Source organism: Rattus norvegicus, chromosome 10 (genome assembly GCF_036323735.1).
Source record: "Rattus norvegicus strain BN/NHsdMcwi chromosome 10, GRCr8, whole genome shotgun sequence".
In the NCBI taxonomy this organism is placed as follows: Eukaryota; Metazoa; Chordata; class Mammalia; order Rodentia; family Muridae; genus Rattus; species Rattus norvegicus.
The window spans coordinates 101,162,015-101,180,848 of NC_086028.1; the positions used below are offsets into that span (position 1 = coordinate 101,162,015).

Sequence of the window (18,834 nt, forward strand, 5' to 3'; positions counted from 1 at the left end):
CCCCTGCCCCACCCCCGCCGATGGGCTGGCCCGGCTCTCCCTGCCGAGGAATGGGCCGGCCCGGCGGCGGGCGGGCAGCGGCGGCCCAAGATGGCGGAGCTGCAGCTGGACCCGGCAATGGCGGGGCTGGGAGGGGGTGGCGGGAGTGTGGTGGGCGATGGGGGCGGCTCGGGCCGGGGACCTCCCAGCCCACGCCCTGCCGGCCCCACACCCCGGGGACACGGCCGTCAGCCTGCTGCCGTCGCGCAGACACTGGAGCCCGGCCCCGGACCTCCGGAGCGGACGGGGGGCGGCGGGGCAGCCCGCTGGGTCCGTCTCAACGTGGGCGGTACCTACTTCGTGACCACCAGACAGACCCTAGGCCGGGAGCCCAAGTCCTTCCTCTGCCGCCTGTGCTGCCAGGAGGACCCGGAGCTGGACTCGGACAAGGTGCGCCCCGCCCTCGGGCGCGCCCCCGGGCGTTGGGACCCATTCTAGGCTGGTGTTCCGATTTCTGGGACACGTTTCCCTCCGGCGGGTCCTGCAAACCCGGACTTTAGTCCACTCCCCCCCCCCCCCGAGTTAGCACCGACCACCACAGAATGAACTCCCATCCCCGTTCTCCCCCCCCATCTTCAGACACACTCCAGCTTCCCTTTGCACCCCACTGTTTTCTCAGCTGCTCCTTCCTGGAGTTGTCTACCTGCACCCACGGGAGCCCCCTTCGTACATTCTCTCACATTCTCTGCCCCTCCTGAGGATCCCCCCTTTCTCAAATCTGCATGAGTTTTTCTTTGGGTCCCGTACGGTCCCCCGCTGCTGGTGCTAGAGGCATTCAGAACTGGGTCAGGGTGAATGACCACATCTTTGTCACTTTCCGAGGACTCTGGTCCCGTTCCGTCCCTGTGCAAAGTGGAATTAAACTTGGGGTTTAATGATAGCGTCCACTACTAAAGGGTGCAGGAAGTGCTTGTGGTGGTGATACATCCTGTGGTGGTGATAAAGTCCCGGTCCCAGACCTTGTGTGCGGTAACAATCACCGTTTCGGTACATGTTTGGAAGTAAATGCATTCCTTGGAAAGATAAGCGGATCGGTTAGGACCCAGCGAGTGTAGAGTCAAACACAGGGTTGAGCAGTGGCAAGACGTTGTTTATTTCCAGCTTGAACTGTAACTTTTGCAAGTTCACCTCTGACTCTCAAACTCATCCTTTGCAGTGGCTTACACCGCTTCCCATGCCATAAAGCACTCCCGAGGTTAGCAGACTTGCATAAACATTCAGTGTCATCTGTCCTCTGATACCAAATTGATGGGAACCTCACCAACCCTCCTAACTAAAGAGATTCCAGAACTCCTGTTTATAGGGAACTATTTTTATATACCCTAAGTCTTTCTTATGGCCACACAAGCCAGTTTCTTGTTCCTTTTACTGTAACGATGAGTAAGATTAAAGTTGCTCTGAGCCAAGTCCTGGCAGTACCACGCTTCCTCTGGGCACAGAGCTAGGGTGTGTGAGAGTGCAGCTGGCAGTTTGGACTCCCACTGATGTTGGCCTTGGGCTCACGAGAGCTGCCAATAGAATGGAGGTTTTCTCAGAATTAGGAATGTAGTCCAGGGGCAATGAAGAAGTCAGAATGTTTAACACAGCTATGGAATTTCCCACATCCCCTGTAGCTGGTATCCTACAGAAGAATGTGAAAAGATTGTGGGTCTACCCAGTAAATAAAGGCCCGGCAGTGGGGATGACTGTGCCTCTAGGACACCTGACCCGAAATGATCTTAAAGCCAGCCTCTGGCCAATAGCTTAAAATAAGCAAACTGGGCTGGAGGGATGGCTCAATGGTTTAAAGCGCTGACTACTCTTCCGGAGGTCCTGGGTTCAATTCCCAGCAACCACATGGTGGCTCCCAACCATCTGTAATGGGATCCGATGTCTTCTTCAGGTGTTGTCTGAAGACAGCTACAGTGCACTCATATACATTAAATAAATCTTGAAGGGGTTGGGGATTTAGCTCAGTGGTAGAGCGCTTGCCTAGCAAGCGCAAGGCCTTGGGTTCGGTCCCCAGCTCCAAAAAAAGAAAAGGAAAAAAAAAATAAATCTTTAAAAAAAAAAAAAAAGCAAACTGTAGCAAAACCAGTAAAAAATAAATAAATAAACTAATAAATAAATAAATAAATAAATAAATAAATAAATGTATGTTTTTTAGCTGACAGAGTGACTGTCGCCTGAGTGCCCGGGCGGATTAGGGAAATGCTACTTAGAAAATGTTGCTGAAAGGTTCATAGTGCTTGTCTGTGCTCCATTGGCAGGATGAGACTGGAGCGTATCTGATTGACAGAGACCCTACCTACTTTGGTCCTATCCTAAACTACCTCCGCCATGGAAAACTCATCATTACCAAGGAGTTGGCAGAAGAAGGTAAGGACACCCGGCTGGCTTCAAACTTGACGTTGACTAAAGCTGTTTCGAAGCCTCCGGTTTTTGTTTGGGATCCTCATCCTCACTGCGCCTGCGCAGGCGTAAGAGTCAGTGAACCCGGGTTTGTGAGAGCCTGGAAGGGAGCTGCCCAGGGCGGTGCCGGCGCTGTCAGCGGTGGCACGGCGCGGTGCTGGGCCAGGTTTCTCCGATTTGCAGATCCGAGCTTTAGGCTTTTAAACCCGCAGGGCTGCCACCGACCTCTTTCACACGTGTTTTATTCGCTGGCAGTGAGCGCCTGTAGCCTGAGGCACCACATCTCTGTCAGGCAGACATTCTCATCTTTCCAATTTCCTTTGGACTTGTGAATATAATATTAATAAACGCCTGGCCTCGTTTCCTAAGTCTCATGCTTCTCTGTGAAGCCGTGCAGCTGACCTGATTCACTCTCCAACTCAGTGGCAGGCACGTCTCTGGCTCCTTGTCAATCTACTTTGTAGGGCATTGGGATGGTAAGTGGGTCTAGCCCTCCGTGTAAAAGGCCGGCCTGGTCTCTGGAGGCATCCAGTGCAAATCCAGGGTCCTTTCATAAAGGCAGGGCCCCTGATCTAGAACCCTCACCACTGGATAGAACAGCTTGTCCTGGCAATCCTCCTCAGAGAAGTGGCTTGAAAGCAGCTCCACTTAGTCAGGAAAGAGGAGCTGTGCATCCTCGCCCATTCAAAACAAATCACACAGTGTAGTGGTGGCCCATGTCTGTAATCCCAGCACTGGGGAGGCAGAGGCAAGTGGATCTCTGAGTTCAAGGCTAGAGTGAGTTCCAGGACAGCCTGGACACACACAGGACACACTGAGAGACCCTGTGTGAAAAAGAAATCATTTCAGATGCATACATAAGTAATAGGAAATAAATCCCATGCTCTTGTTATCTTAACCGCCAGCCTCTTACAGTCTCTTCATGTCTTTAATATAAAAAGAAACTTTGTTGAGCCAGTGAGGTGGCTCACCGGGTCAGAGCTCTCCCCGCCAAGTCTGACAACCCAAGTTCTCTCCCTGGAGCTTACACGGTAGAAGGAAAGTGTCGACCACAGCAAATTGTTCCCAACTCCAGGTTCGTCTCCTTTCCCCTGCACTGACGAGCAGACATACACAGTTTTGTTTGTTTTTCTGAGATTGAGTCTCAGTATGGGCCTGGCTAATCTTGAACTCACAGACTCACTGCTGCTGCTAGCATTAAAGGCACTAAAAGCACCACAACTGACAAGAATAAATAATCATTGAACTTTGTCTCCTTCCAGGCATCTCCACCCACTACCTCTCCTCCCTCATTCTCCTGAGAGGTTTTATTTCTGAACCGTTTGAGGCTAAATTGCAACTTTTATTCCTTAATAATTCTCTGTTACTCTAAAAACAGGACCTTGGTGTAATCCTCCTAACAGCTCGGGAAATTTGATATTGATTGTTTATCTACATCCTCTTCTCAGATTCAAAATCGTACTCATGTTCATTGGAGCATTTTTTCCTAGCGCAAAAGCAGACATCCCATAATTATTCTATCTAAAACCTTTAATTTTGTTTACCATGAGAGGAGTCACTGATTGCTCCCACACACACACTTTTGTTGTTAGTTGGGGATCAAACCTTGCTAGGTAAGTATTCTGCTGCTGTCCAACTCCGACAGAAATAATTCTCCTATTAAATTCTTAAGTTTATATACATGTACCTATACATGTAAAACCTGCCCTTTTTAGGGAAAATATTGCAGGGTGGGGAATTGTCCAGTGTGGCAGGTTCCAGGAACTAGGTGACACATGGACAGCTAATGAGCAGGTCTAGCAGGAAGCCAGCCGAGGGGTGAGACTGGAGGGTGAACACCCTGTGTTTGATTCACTGTAGCGTAAACGTATGAGGCGGTTATGGGCAAGCCCTGAAGAACTGAGCCAGTTTTCTTAAGTTTCCTAGACTGAAGGGGAAATGAGACTTATGTTTGGAAAATGCTTGGAAGGCAAGGCTTGCCTTGCTGTTTCCCTGAGGGCTCACACCTCTGACCACAGCCTGGTCCGTCTTCTAGGTGTGCTGGAAGAAGCAGAGTTTTACAATATCGCGTCTCTCGTGCGGCTGGTTAAGGAAAGGATACGGGACAACGAGAACAGAACTTCACAAGTAAGGCATCTGGAACTGCCGAGGACAAGACCTGTCCAGACTGCTATCTGTCTGTCTGTCTGCAATGTAAAAAGGATGCCTTCTCCTCGGGGCTGGAGGGCTAGACTGCTTCAGTGTGGGAACTGAGGAGTAGCAGAGGAAACAGAGCAGCCCCAGCCCTGCAGGATAGTGTTACTGTCCAGCTGTGGACAGATCCCAGGCCACTTTAAGGCCAACATTTGTCCTCTGCTTGCAGCCCAGCCAGGTCTTGCACTCTCCTGCCTCAGCTTCCCTAGTGCTGGGATTGCCAGGCACAGAAAGCTTGTTCTTACTGATGGAGCATCTGGCCCCCTCAGTGTAAAGCCCACAGTCTCACTCACACCTGCTCTCCAGCCTGCCAGCCGCTCAGAAGCCTCTGCATGGTGCTGTGGAGAAAATGACATACAGCCTCGTTCTGTCTATCACAACTTTGGATTTTTGTATTAACTTAGTAGATGTGATAACAAAATGCCTCCTTTAAGGGGAGGGCAGACAGTAGGGCAAACTCAGCTTCTTCCTGTGTCATTCATCAGTACTGAGCCCTACAGTGTGTGGTGTTGTAGCCCTTGTGATTTTGTAACAGAAAAGGGTCTTTGCTCTCAAGAACTTTGGAGTCTAGCAAGAAAGAAGAGACTTTTTCTTTGTGTAGGAAAGGCTGTAGCCACCAATGGTGACACAGTGGTGGGTCTTTCCATTAAAGAAAAGGCAGTCAGCTGCCTAGCCACTCCACTCCCCTTAGGAATTTGTGAAGATGGGAGACTTCTCTGTCCGTGTTAGAAGGCTTCTTGTTGATGTCCACAGTAGATTTATACTTGGTAAATAGGAAACAGGGCCCTGTGTTCTCTACTCCTGGCCCTCTCACATCCCCATGGCATCTTTACCTGGTAGGTATTTAGGAAACAGAGGTTTCAGAAGTCTAGCTTTATCCCCAGTTTCCCACAATCTAAATTAAAAGAGTTCTTAGTAGAAGTTTTGATGGTACCCCGAATTGTGTAATCTGAAGCCGCCCAAATCATGGAGCCTGAGTGTTCTGCATTCTTGGCTTGATCCCTTGAGAGCATCCTAGGATTTCTGTTTGATGGCAGCAATTAACTGATTAGTCCTGCAGGCTCTGAGGCTTGAGCACCGATACCCAGTTGGAAGCTGTCTTGTTCCAGGAATGTCGGTCTGTCGGTCGGACCTTTTATTTTGATTGATCTTCCATCTGTCCTCTTCATGAAGAGCGCTCTGAGAGATGGGATGATATTAATATTGAAAGGTGTGCTCTTCCCTTGTCAACGTCTTCTAAGATACAGTTGGCTGTGTAGATTTCTAGATGTTACCTCTTTTTTTTTTTTCCGGAGCTGAGGACAGAACCCAGGGCCTTGCGCTTGCTAGGCAAGTGCTCTACCACTGAGCTAAATCCCCAACCCTAGATGTTACCTCTTTGAACTTATGCACTGCCAGTCATATGTCACAGGCATTCTGGGGGCCCTAAGCCCGTGTTTGTCGTGGTCTCTTATCTCTTTTGATGTTTGACAGGTTTCTAAATACTTTCCTGTTCGTATATATTTGTTTGTCTGTCTATCTGTCTGTTAGTTAGTCTTGGTTCTTTTTGGAGCATAGATAGGTTGACTCTAGAAGAGAAAAAAAAGGAACCACAGCAGCTTAGATCCTAGGGACTTTGCCTATTTTGGCCAAGATCACAGATTTTTTTGGGATGCCCTGAATTTTGTAATATAAACCTGATTGTTTCTGGGGTTGGGGATTTAGCTCAGTGGTAGAGCGCTTGCCTAGGAAGCGCAAGGCCCTGGGTTCAATCCCCAGCTCCGAAAAAAAAAAAAAATCATGAAAACCTGATTGTTTCCAAATGTTATAGGCAAATACATGAATAGAACCAAAGGAATGGTCAGTGGATTTGTCTTTGTTTACAAGGAAGGGCATTTTCTGTCTAGAGCTGCATTAGTAGTCATTGCCCTTTGGTTTATGGTTTTGCCTTTGTCTGGCTGGAACCCAGGGCCTCACAGTGCTAGACAGTGACTCCACCGCTGAGCCGCATCCCCAGACCGGAAGGACCCTGGCACGGTTCTGTTTCCTAGTGTTTGGGCTCGCAGCCTCTGTCCAGCCCCAGCTGGCCTGGACTCCCGATGCCCTGCTTCAGCCTTGTGAGTGCTCGGATTACAGATGTGTGCCACACCCACCACAGTCGCTCAGGAAGCTCGGCAGGAATGCAGACTTCTGGAAAAGTGAATGTTCTTTCTTGTTGTCCCACACCTCTGTGACAGGGATGTCCTGCTGAACATTGGCAGCTTAGCAAAGGGAAACTAATGAGTGTCTGTACCGTGTGTTTTCTTCTTGACGTGAGAATACATTAATATGCAGTTCCCACTGGCAGGTGGTATGCCGTACGTAGTCCCCACACATAGGAAATGGAAGCCGGGCAGAATCAGGAGTGTGAGACCAGGTTGGGATATAGAGTGAATTCCAGGACATTTTGGACACACTTGCCAGGCATGATGGTACAGCCGCTGTCCCAGCACTTGGGAGGCAGAGGAAGATAAATCTTGAGTTCAAGGCCAATCTCTGCTACACAATGAATTCCAGGACAGCTAGGACTGCACAGTGAGGCTGGGCAGCTGCCTCAGTGGCAAGAGTGCCTCTGGACTGGCTAAGGACTCGTGTTGAGTGGTTCACAGCCACCTGTAACTTCAGCTCCAGGGGAGGGTTGGGGGGGTCAGATCCCACAACTTCCTTTGGCCTCCATGGATACCCACAAACATGCCACATGCATACATACACATAAATAAAAAGTTTTTCCAAAAGGTAATGTCCATAGCCATTTATATTCAGTCTGGAGCACCAAAATTACATTGTGCATTTTAGCATCTAAATCATGTGTAAAAAGTGACTTTGCTGTTGTCACATGATCTGTCCCTCTGGAGTCCAGGTTTATTGCACACACTGGTTCGTGCCTTGGCCTCTTTCTGTTCTTGCAGCTGATGAACTCTCCTAGAGCCCATGGTGATGTGGAGAGTGAGGTAGGGGTGGTCTGAGAACCTACCCCTAGGCAGCTGTGGGTGGTGGGGTCCTGCTGGGGTCTACATGCTGCTGACCTAGTCTGCCTGTTGTCACAGGGCCCCGTGAAGCACGTGTACCGAGTCCTCCAGTGTCAAGAGGAAGAGCTCACTCAGATGGTCTCCACCATGTCTGATGGCTGGAAATTTGAACAGGTATATTGCTAAAAGAGAAGGAACTCCACCGCCTCATCCCAGGGAGCCACAACCAGCCAGTCAGTAGCCCGGGGACGGGTGTGTGTGTGTGTGTGTGTGTGTGTGTGTGTGTGTGTGTGTGTGTGGTGTGTGACCCCATTTTCATTGCAAAATTAGGAAAGAGCTCCTTGGTGTGTATCCCTTGCTTGGTGGCATGTGATGCTGTGAAGGGTTCGGAAGAGGACCATGTCTTTTGGATTCACACCCAGTATTTGAATTTGACAGTGCCTATGGTCATCAAAGACTCTGGAACACTTCCTTTTGCCTTTCTTTGCCTCAGAGAGATTCCTGTCAGGAAGTGCTCTGCTGACACCGTTCTGTTAGTCCTGAGGAAGGCCGGCTTCAGCAGAGGCTTTATAATTCTGCTGTACCATCTGCGGGTGCTGGGAGCGGATCAGGCATACAAGTGTGCCGGGGCATTTCCCAGCATTCTCTTTCCCTTCCTGCCAAGGGCTTTGTGCTTAGAATTGGGGTTTTTGAAAATAAAGCCCCTGAGAATCTTGGTTTTACCACTCTCTCCCGTTAGATGGCAGCCTGTCCATCTGTTGCTTCAGCTCCGCAGAAGGGGAGTTTGAATGAAAGGAATGGTTTTGTCTAGAGGTGACTGTGTTTATGTGGAACTGCAGAGCCAGCTGAACTGTCACCAGAAGTTCACTTAGAGAACAGAAGCCCAGCTTGTCTAACTGCTGTTACTTTAGAGTTAGAGGGAGAGATCCCTCTGTCTCCCCTCAGGGTCAGTCCCATCACATGGGTCCCCCATTCCCAATCAGCTGTGGTCGACCAATGCTGCACGGCAGTTAGAGTCATGGCTGTTTTTCCAGATGCATAATCTAACAGATGTTGTTTTTATAAATTATATGTAAAAATATTTAGGTGACTTTTCTCTGTGATGGTGATAGCTAGTTTCAATGTCGCTCTTAGGTATCCCAGTGCAGCAGGCAAGTGTCCTGCCAATGAACTGAGCCTCTGGTCCTGGAATGGGTTTTGCTAATGTCCTAAGGGAGAATGAAGTCTAGTCTTATGCCTCCAAGTGTGAGTGAGGAAGGGGAATGGGGGGAGAGTTCCAGTCTTGCAACAGGAGTGCCCCAGCCTGAGGCTTTGGGTGCTTATGCGGTTGCACTTGCTGTCTGCCAAGCTTCTCTATGTGCAGACTTCCAATTTTGAGTTAAATGCTGGATTTGTTTCTCCAAGAGGGTTGAGAATACCATGGCTTGTGGATTTCGGTGGCTACAGAGTGTTTGCTTGGTACTTGCAAGCCTCTGTTCCAGCCTCTCGCATAGAGAAAGTGGGAGTGGGAGCAGGGGGCTGAGGAGCGCTCACTTGATCACCCTACCTCGTGTCAACGCAGGCAGCTCCTGATGCCTTTGGGAGGGGAAGAGGGTGGGTCTCAGACCTTTCTTCTCCGTGATTGGATTCTTCCCCAGAATTGGAATCCATTTAATCCCCCGGACCATGGTTGCCTCAGAGAATGCTTATTCTTTGAAAGATAAAGTTACAAAGTCCAGTTCTGTGGCACGGAAGTGGGTTTGGTTTGGTTTGGTTTGGTTTGGTTTGGTTTGGTTTGGTTTGGGTTTGGGTTTGGGTTTGGTTAGTTGGTTTGGGGGAGAGGTAGTGTTTTGGGGTTTTTTTGTTTTTGTTTTTGTTTTTGTTTTTTTTTTGGAGACAGGTTCTCCCTAAATAACCCTGACTTCCCTGCAACTGTACAGATCAATCAGGGTAACCTCAACCTCAGAGATCTGCTTAGCTCTGCATCCCAGGCGCTGGGAGGAAAGGTGTGCACGAGCACGCCGGGCTTGGTCCGTGAGTGTTTTAGGTCCTGTCTGTACGGTTGCAGCACTGTCGCCATCTTTGTGTTCCTTCAGTTAATCAGCATTGGCTCCTCCTATAACTATGGAAACGAAGACCAGGCAGAATTCCTCTGTGTTGTCTCCAGAGAACTAAATAATTCTACCAATGGCATCGTCATAGAGCCAAGCGAAAAGGCCAAGGTAGGATACTGCTTCCCCAGGCTGTCCTCTACCTCCTCTGTGCCCTGCCTCTCTCCAGCTCTGCCAAGCTGCTGCTGGGTTTCTTCCACTCCTTCTGCAGCTACGAGCTTCCTCTCATCATACTCTCATAGATGCTGGATTTAACTCAGGATTTGTTGGGTCTAGGGAGATGGCGGGCATAGCCAAACTGGTGAGCTCCAGCTTCAGTGAGAGGCCTTGTGTCAAAGGGGAAGCAAGATGAGGTGAAGAGTGATACAGGAAGAAGCACAATTTACACTCCAGCCGCGCGTGCGTGCACACACACACACGCACACACGCACACACGGCCACGCACAGAAGCAGTCAGTTCCACAGGACTTGTAAAACTGCTGGGAGCCGAGCCTGGGCAAGGGCAGATCTGTATCCTGTCAGGATGGCAAGGCATGGCTGCCTTGCTCCTTGATGGTCCATTCCTCTCTTCTCTTCCCACACAGTGCCCTACAGACACACACTACACACTTGTGAAGAGCCTGAGTGTGAGCTGACTGTGAACCGCTTTCTTTAACTTGGAAAACTTTGGGCCAACAGCACAGAGCCCTCTGGGCCATCTGTATTTGGCAAGAGAACCCATTGCACTCAGGTACCAACGAGGTGGAGGCTCCAAGCCTGACTTGCTACATACATGGGCCGACAGCAGGTTGTGTGCTGTCCGCTGGGGCCAGAGGAAGCAACTACGGGAGTTTTAAATCATTTTTAAACCGTTCACTGTCATCAGCTGAGCCATGACTTAAATCCCTGCAGCCATGCTGGAGCTGTAGTCCCAGCCTTGCCCAGGTTGAGTACAGCTCAGGGGTCTGAGCTGCACCCCAATCCTAACCCATGGGCCCTTGGCTTCCTCAGCAGTTATTTAACTGACTCTGTCTTCCCCCATCCACTTTCAGATTCTTCAGGAGAGAGGCTCTCGAATGTAAACAGAGAATCAGAAGTTTTGGATCCCTGAAGGACGAGAGCAATCAGCCAAGCAGCTGCGACGGGCGGCCCTGCACCTGTACAGTAACTGAGCCACTGCAAAGAACAGCTGCGCCTGGCCCCGAGAAGCGGCGTCCGGCCACACTGGAGGAGCCCCCCGCCTGGACGAAGACAGTGCGCCTCTGGCCTCATGGCCCCTTTTCAGAAACCTGCTCCTGTTTCCTAGCCAGTGCTAGAGCAGACCTCACAACAGCCTCTGGGTCGGGTCCCTGGCTGGAGCCTTGTGGGGAGCTGGGGGAAAGGGAGGAAGGTCTAGCTCCCTGGAACAGTCTAGATGCTAAAAGCCGGAGCAGAGGAAGAAGGCTGTCCGGAGCCGAGCCCTGGTCTCAGCCTGCCGGTGCCATGATGGACATCAGCAGCTGCATGGACTGTTCTTCCCTGACTAGGCTTCTTTGAGGTTGGCAGGGATTCCGTGTTAGTGTGTTGGACCGAGGGTTTGGTACAGAATAAAGCGGCCAAAGGACCACAATCCCATGACCAGGGCCTCAGAGGCAGGAGGATAAGGTGTCCTGGCTGTGGTTGGAGCATGGGAGTTGCTGTTCCCATTGCCTTGAGTGGCATCACCCGGTGTCTCTCACAGCCGGGCCCCTCATAGCCCACCCTCACCCAGGAGGTTTGAGGCTGCGGCGTCCTCAGCCGTGCTAGATGGACAGCAGCACTAAGCAGTTGGTGTGATTGCTTCTGCAGCCTTTTCTTACCTGGTCGACCCCGTCTTCCTCCCCCAGCTTCTTGGACTGGACCAAAGAGAAAGGACTTTGTGGACCCTCTGTGATGGCTTGGGGTGAGGAAGGCTATTTCTATGGACGCTGCCAAATGTCTCATGTTGTCATAGCTAAAAGTGGTGGTGTTTTTGTGATTGTCTCTTGAACTGCACTGACTGCTAGGTGATACTGTGTCTCTCCTTTATTTCTGTGGCCATCATGGTCCCCAGCTCTGTGTGTGTGTGTGTGTGTGTGTGTGTGTGTGTGTGAGAGAGAGAGAGAGAGAGAGAGAGAGAGAGAGAGAGAGAGAATGTGTGTGTTCACACTCATGGTGGTAGTCTGTGGACTTCCTGCATCTCCTGGGCAGGAGATGCTGGCAGGCAGGGGTCCGTGCTTGTGTGAAGGGTACCCAGAACTCACAACCACACGTCCTCCTCTCCTATGGAAGAGAGGGACCAGGGTCTAGTCTGTTTATCCTAGACAACTTTAAACTGGCATGTGATACAAAACCCAGGCCGAGCACTCATGGTTCCTTCAACACCAAGATGTCTGCATTCACTGGGTGTGGGGGTGACTGCCTTTCATCTGAGTACCTGCGAAGCAGGCAGGCAGATCTCTGTAAGTTCATGGACAGCCTGGTCTACATAGAGTCCCTGTGTCAAAAGGGAGGAAAAGGAAATCTGCACATTCTGTAGCTCAGCTGCTATCCAGGGGCTCCACCATGCTGACTCCTGGAGAGGCAGCACTGCCTGTCAGCTGTCTCCTCTCATGGCTGACCATGCCCAGCTGGTTCCCTGTTGTCCGAGAGTCATCTCTTCTCTGCACCCGGAGCTCAGCGTAGAAGTGCACCTGTTCAGGCCCACGGCGCGTGTCAACTAGTTTTGTCCAGTGGGCTGTATCACTGTGTGACAGTTACACCATATTGGACGGCCTGCCTCCAAAGGGCCGGGGCGTCTGTTCTGTCATCCCCTTAGGAACAAAAGCAAAGGTGGGGATGTTCAAGGAAAACTGAAGGCGGTGGGGGACGGCTCTGTCCACATAGAGCTTAGAAAAGGGACCTTTGGCCCCACCCACAAGGGATGTCAGGTTGGCGGTGAATTCATTTGAAGCCTTATGTTCACTCGCCCTGGGATCCCATCCCCCTTATCCCTTTGCTTTTCTGGGGCCACACCCAGTCTGGACAGACCCAGTGCCTCTAGCTCCATGTTCAACAAGGAGTGTGGAGGATTAGGGGGTCCGGGTGAGACGTTAGGACATTAGCCCTGTACCTGGTAAGTGATCTCACTGAACAGTCCAGAAAGCCCCAGCTGGTTCTGTACAAAGAACACTACGGAGCCTCAAGCCTAGACGCAGCGACAGGCATGAGTGTCCCTCTTGTCCTGGAGGCAGTGTAAATGCCTCCTTAGGTTTGCCTAGCGTGGTTTTAACAGTCCCATGTTCCAGGCAACAGAGGGCACTCACAGCTTTCCTTGAAACACCCTGTTTCTGAAAATCTTGCTTGAGAGTGGCTGATCACTGCAGAGGATGTCCCGGGACTTCCATGACACCCTCTGTTCTCAGGATCAGGACAGTCAAATGGGAGTGTCCTGCATTTTTGTCCCAGCTCCTTTCCAGCTGGTCTTCTTAGTGGGCCCAGCTCCCTCTCAGGTGACTCCATCTCAGTTAATTTCTTGGCTGTCAGCAAGGTGAGGGAGTGATAAGGGATGCTAAGGGAAGAAGGCCAAAGGGAACCACCTTCATCCATGCTTCTGGGGCCATGCCAGTCACTCTCCCATGCCCTTCGTGACTGACTGCTCAGTGCCTGAACAAAGTCTGAAACGGCGCGACTTTCTGTCAATAGAGATAAGAAACAAACACCATCAGCCCTGTGTGCTTTTGCTAACTCCGGTGGCCACCTCATAATGACCTGGTTGCTTTCAGTAACCAGACTTCTCCTGCTCTGGAGTGCACCTTAGGGAACTGTTAGAACCGGTGGAGGCAGGCTGGGCCCTCTCCCTCCTCCCTTTCATCGCTGGAATTGAACAGCTCCCATGAGTGCTGAGGATCGAGCTGGAAGAACAAGGGAGGTGTTCCTGAGGAGAAGTGACCAGCACCAAACTGGGCACAGTAGCACAAGCCTGTTATGCCAGCACCTGGGAAATGGAAGCAGGAGCTTTGCTGGCTCCAGATCATTCTCAGTTACACAGTAAGTCAGAGGCCAGCCTGGGCCACCTCAAACCCCATCTCAAGAAACAAACCCACAATATCACCTAAATAGCCATTTCTTATTCAAATTTCCCCCGTTGTCTAAACATTTGGGTGCTTTTAAAAGTATTTCGTTTTTATTTACGAGCGTTTTAACTACGTGTATATCTCCCCACCACGTGTCTGGTATTCACAGAGATGAGAAGAGAGCATCAGATTCCCTGGAGCTGGGGTTACAGGCAGTTGTGAGCTACCATAAAGGAGCTAGAAATTAAACCTGGGTCCTATGGAAAAGCATCCAGTGCTCTAACCACCAGGCCATCTCTCCAGCCCTACAGATAACTCTTTAAGCCAAAATCCAGTCAATATTCTCGCATCAAATTCATTTTAACTCTCCTTTTTCCTTGACATTTTATGTATTTTATGGGTGTGCAAGTGTGTGTGCTCTGGCACACATGAGCCATCTGTGGGATCCAGGTCTGCATACCCCGCCTTTACCCATGGTCCTTATAACCCTGGTCCTTTAGCAGGTCTAAGTGGGGCACATGACTGTAATCCCTACCCCAAGGCTAGTCTCTCCTACATAGAAGATTTGAGGCCAGCCTTGGCTACATGGACCTATGTCACTAAAAAAAAATCCAAACAAATAAACTACCTTTGATCGTTCTTAAAAAATATCTTTGGAGATTATAAGATTGTTACTTCTTTATTTGACAGTGTTGTTTAGGGGAGAGCGTTCAGACCACGAGACCCATGTGAGGTCACAGGACTGCAGAGTCAGGTCTCTCCTTCTAAGATGAAGGTTCCAGGGATCAAACTCAGGTCATCAGGCTTGGCTGCAGGCCCCGTCCCTGATGCACCATCCTACCCCTCCCAACCCCTTCCCTGTCTCACCAGCCCCCCAACAGAGCTTGCTTCCTTCCTCCCTCCCTCCCTCCCTCCCTTCCTTCTTTTAAGATTTTTGAGTACTATGTTGCTCTCTTCAGACACACCATAAGAGGGCACCAGATCTCATTGAACTCGGAACCTCTGGAAGAGCAGTCAGTGCTCTTAACCAGTGAGTCACCTCTCCAGTCCCCAAACAGAACTTTCTTAAGGCATTGTTTGGGTTGCTATTTAGCTGAGACAGTAGTTCTGCTAACTTCATAAAAGGCAAAGGCCACAACTTCTCTCTTAGCATTCACCATAGCCATACCAAGGTTATATGGTGGTTCCATCAAAGAAGCGATCTCTCCTCTTTGTTGCTCTGCCTCAAACACAGCATCTGCCTATGGCAGGTCCAGGTTCCTCTGTGCACCCAGCAGGAATCGGGGTCGGGGTGGGGGGTGTTACGGGCACTGCGGGGGGCAGGAGGGCTGTTGTTTCAATATTCAGTCACCAAATTCCTGGTCACACAACCAAATCATGGAGGTTAGCAGAGTGGTGGTTTATGAACATTACTGAGTCGGTTATTTAAGGGCCCTGGAACGGTGGGTACAATTCTCCTATCTCTGCACAGCGATATGGGGCGCACCAGGCGCTCTGGGTCTGGCCGAAGTTCACTATCAGCCTCTCACGCAAGGAGGGCTTGAAATCCTCAACCCGGGCACCAGCCCTACCACACAGACTGGCGCTGTGGAGGGAGATGAGTGTGTGGTTTCCCCAGGATGAAATTCTGAGAGGACAGAAACCTATAAGAAAAAGGAGGAAGCAGCAACAGGAGAAGAAGTGGTCGGGAACGGAAAACAAACAGTAAACTGCTCAGCGCATCCACTATGCTGAGACCACGTCCGGCTCCCAGCGGGAAGGGCAAACCATCTGCCGGTGCAGCGCTTTGAGGCTCTCAGTGTGGGGGACTTAAACAGGCAGTGCTGCGGTAGAGGGTGCTGGGCTGGTGGGGAGACAGTAGATACTGAGGTGCTGATAATCAAGGACCAGCGACCAGCTTCCATTCTGAAAATAGCGGCTGTTGCAGGGAGGGGCCGTGTACGTTGGCACTTGGTCTCGCAAAGAACTGCAAAGCTTCTCAGTCCGAGAGAAAGAAACTCCCCGTATTTTGAGAGAAAGAAACTGCACACCCCGTATTTAGAGCCCCGGTTTCTAGCGGTGTCCACAGATTCTAACACAGCTTTGCTTAGCTCTGTAGAGAGAGATGCTGGAGAGGCCCACGTGTGCCGGGTTAAGAGGCACTGGTAAAAGCCCTACTGTGGGTTGAGATCATCGGGGAGCATAGCTGAGGCAGAGGGAGGCAGAATAGGATGTGAGGCCTCTTCTGGAGGGAGGCTTGGGCTTCTACTGGTCTCTAATTGAACCAAGGTGCCTCAGACTCCCAGTTCCCCTGACCTTTGGCTAGAGTATTTTTTGTTTTGTTTTTAACTTTGTATGTGTGGGCTTGTACACATATACAATATCTGTGCGCCGCGTGATGCTCTGTGCCCACAGTGACTGAAGAGGATATTGGAATCCCCTGGGACTGGAGTTGCAGGTAGCTGTGAGCAGCCTAATGTGGGTGTCAGGATTAAATCCAGGTCCTCAGATTCAAATGGGCCTCTCCATTTCTCCCCTGCATTCTGCTCCATACACAATGACTGTGACCTAGACACAGCCAGCCACGGGGGCCTCCTACAGCCTAGCAATAGGAACAATATAGCAGTGTATGAGAGACGCTTCCTGAAAACCTTAACATGGATTTTTTTTTCCCCCTTCTTTTTCTGCAGTGATGGGAAACCTAGACCCTCACACACACTAAGTACTTGTACATACATTTCCAGCCCCTTCAATCTTTTAAATTAAATTATTTTGAGGGTTTATGTAGCCCAGGCTGTCCAGGATCTGCCTCCTGAGTACTGGGATTAAAGGCTCCATGGTGTGTGTGTGTGTGTGTGTGTGTGTGTGTGTGTGTGTGTGTGTGTGTGTACTTGTGCGTGTCCGTGTATGAGGATATCAGAGGGAGGGAGGGTCACTGAATCCCTGCAGGTGGAGTGACAGTGGTGAGTGGCTTGATTTGGGGGCCAGGAACCAGTCCTGGGTCCTCTGCAAGAGCAACATGCCCTCCAAATCTCCAGCCTCAGAACGTCTTAGATACTGATATACATGTAATTTTAGGTGAAAGGGAGTTTTACCCCTGTAATCTGTGCACCCTGAGCATGCCTGGTGCCAGGGAAAGCAGGAGAAAGAATCAAATCCTCTGGAATTGGAGTTCCATTCAGCTGTGAGGGTACAGAGAATCAACTAGGGTCCTCTGGAAGAGCAGCTAATGCTCTTAACTGCTGAGTCATGGCTCCAGCCCTAATTGCTGAGTCATGGCTCCAGCCCTAACTGCTGAGTCATGGCGCCAGTCCTAACTGCTGAGTCATGGCTCCAGCCCTAACTGCTGAGTCATGGCTCCAGCCCTAACTGCTGAGTCATATCTCCAGCCCTTGATTTTTGTTTGTTGCCTTTGCTTTTTAAAAGGGGTCTAAGAGCATTGGCTGCTCCTCCAGAGGTCTGTGCTTGACTTCCAGCACCCACATGATGCCTCATGACCACCTGTAATTCTAGTTCCGTGGACTCTGACTTCCACTTCTGGTCTCTACAGGCACGTGGCGCGCAGGCGTCCATGCTGACAAAACACCCAATTCACCTAAAAAGCAAAACTTAAGAAATCTGTAGCGAGTGATGATCTTTCCCCTTTGGCAGAATTTCACTTGGAACTTGAGATCCTTCTGTCTTCAGCCGCCTCTTGCAGAGTTTTAAAAGGCAAAAGGAACAACAAAAGCCCAAAGCTGGGGCTAGAGAGATGGCTCAGCAGCTACGGGCACTTGCTGCTCTTTCAGGGGACTCAGGTTCGATTCCCAGCCCCGCCGACAAGGCAGCTCACATTTGCTTTAACTCCAGTCCCAGGGGATCTGATACCTTCTGCTCCCCCTAGGCAAAACACACACACACACACACCACACACCACACTACACACCACACATATATACATGCAGGTAAAACATTTATACACATGAAAATCAAAGCACTTTAATTTTTTAATCCCCTTGGGAAACAACAACAAAAACAAACAAAAAAACACCCTAGGGCTGGAGAAATGGCTCAGTGGTTAAGAGCACTGACTGCTCTTCCAGAGGTCCTGAGTTCAATTCCCAGAAACCACATGGTGACTCACAACCATCTGTAACGGGATCCGATGCTCTCTTCTGGTGTGTCTGAAGACAGCTACAGTGTACTTATATATAATAAATGAATAAATCTTTTTTTTTTTTTTTGTTCTTTTTTTCGGAGCCGGGGACTGAACCCAGGGCCTTGCGCTTCCTAGGCAAGCGCTCTACCACTGAGCTAAATCCCCAACCCCATGAATAAATCTTTAAAAAAAAAAAAAAAAAAAAAAACCCTAAAGCTGCCAAGTTTGTCCATGCCGAACTAAGACAGATAGCACAGTGAGACAAACTATGGGGTAAGAGGATTGGGGGAGCTGGGGCCAAGACTAGTGTACTATAATCCCATCAATTTGGGAAGCTAAGGTAGAAGGATCATGGATTAAAGCCATCTTTAGATATGCAACAAGTTCAAGTCTGGGCAACTTAAGTAACCCACTGAGGAGATATCTCAGCTGACCAGGGCTTGCCCAGCACACACAAGATCACGGCTTCAGACCTCAAGGCCACACTCTAGTGGAATTCTGGTTTGATGCACGCTGAGGAATGCAGTAGTAAAAGTTTGTGTTTTTGTAATTAAACCATTACGTTCCCATAAGAGCACAACGTCATATGTACAGTCAAAACACCGCAGTTCACAACATACAGCAGTTTTCAGCCGGAGCCGAGGCATGTGAGGCAGTGTTTGTGGTTCTCTGGTGTGGCCCCATGCGTCAGGCAAACTGCACGTGGTGTGTGCGGACCTCGCAGTGCGCCCTGGAAAAACTCTGCATTCGATTTTGGATTAATTTTTGGTCAGTAGGAGCCCAGAAACTTTTCAAGAGCCAGAGTGTGAAAAGCTGGATTCTAGTGTACAGTAGGCCCTGGGTTGGATGCCCAGAGCCTCAAAGAAAAGGAACTCCATTGCCCTCACACAAGATTTCCACAAAGAACTCGAAGCAGACACTGTAATTAGTAAAAGATGCCGAAATGCCCCCTCTGGATCCCCACGATGAGGAAGGGCTGCCTTCTG

The 18,834-nt window shown here is 50.1% G+C and overlaps 1 protein-coding gene across 1 annotated transcript; it reads left to right on the forward strand.

Annotated features, from left to right (window-relative positions):
• Positions 1-76: 76 nt before the first annotated feature.
• Positions 77-11,707, forward strand: Kctd2 (potassium channel tetramerization domain containing 2). The gene is made up of 6 exons (NM_001427653.1): positions 77-429; positions 2,289-2,397; positions 4,466-4,557; positions 7,689-7,784; positions 9,686-9,811; positions 10,732-11,707. The coding sequence occupies exons 1-6, from the start codon at positions 91-93 to the stop codon at positions 10,759-10,761; spliced, it is 792 nt and encodes a 263-aa protein (NP_001414582.1). The 5' UTR covers positions 77-90; the 3' UTR covers positions 10,762-11,707.
• Positions 11,708-18,834: the final 7,127 nt, after the last annotated feature.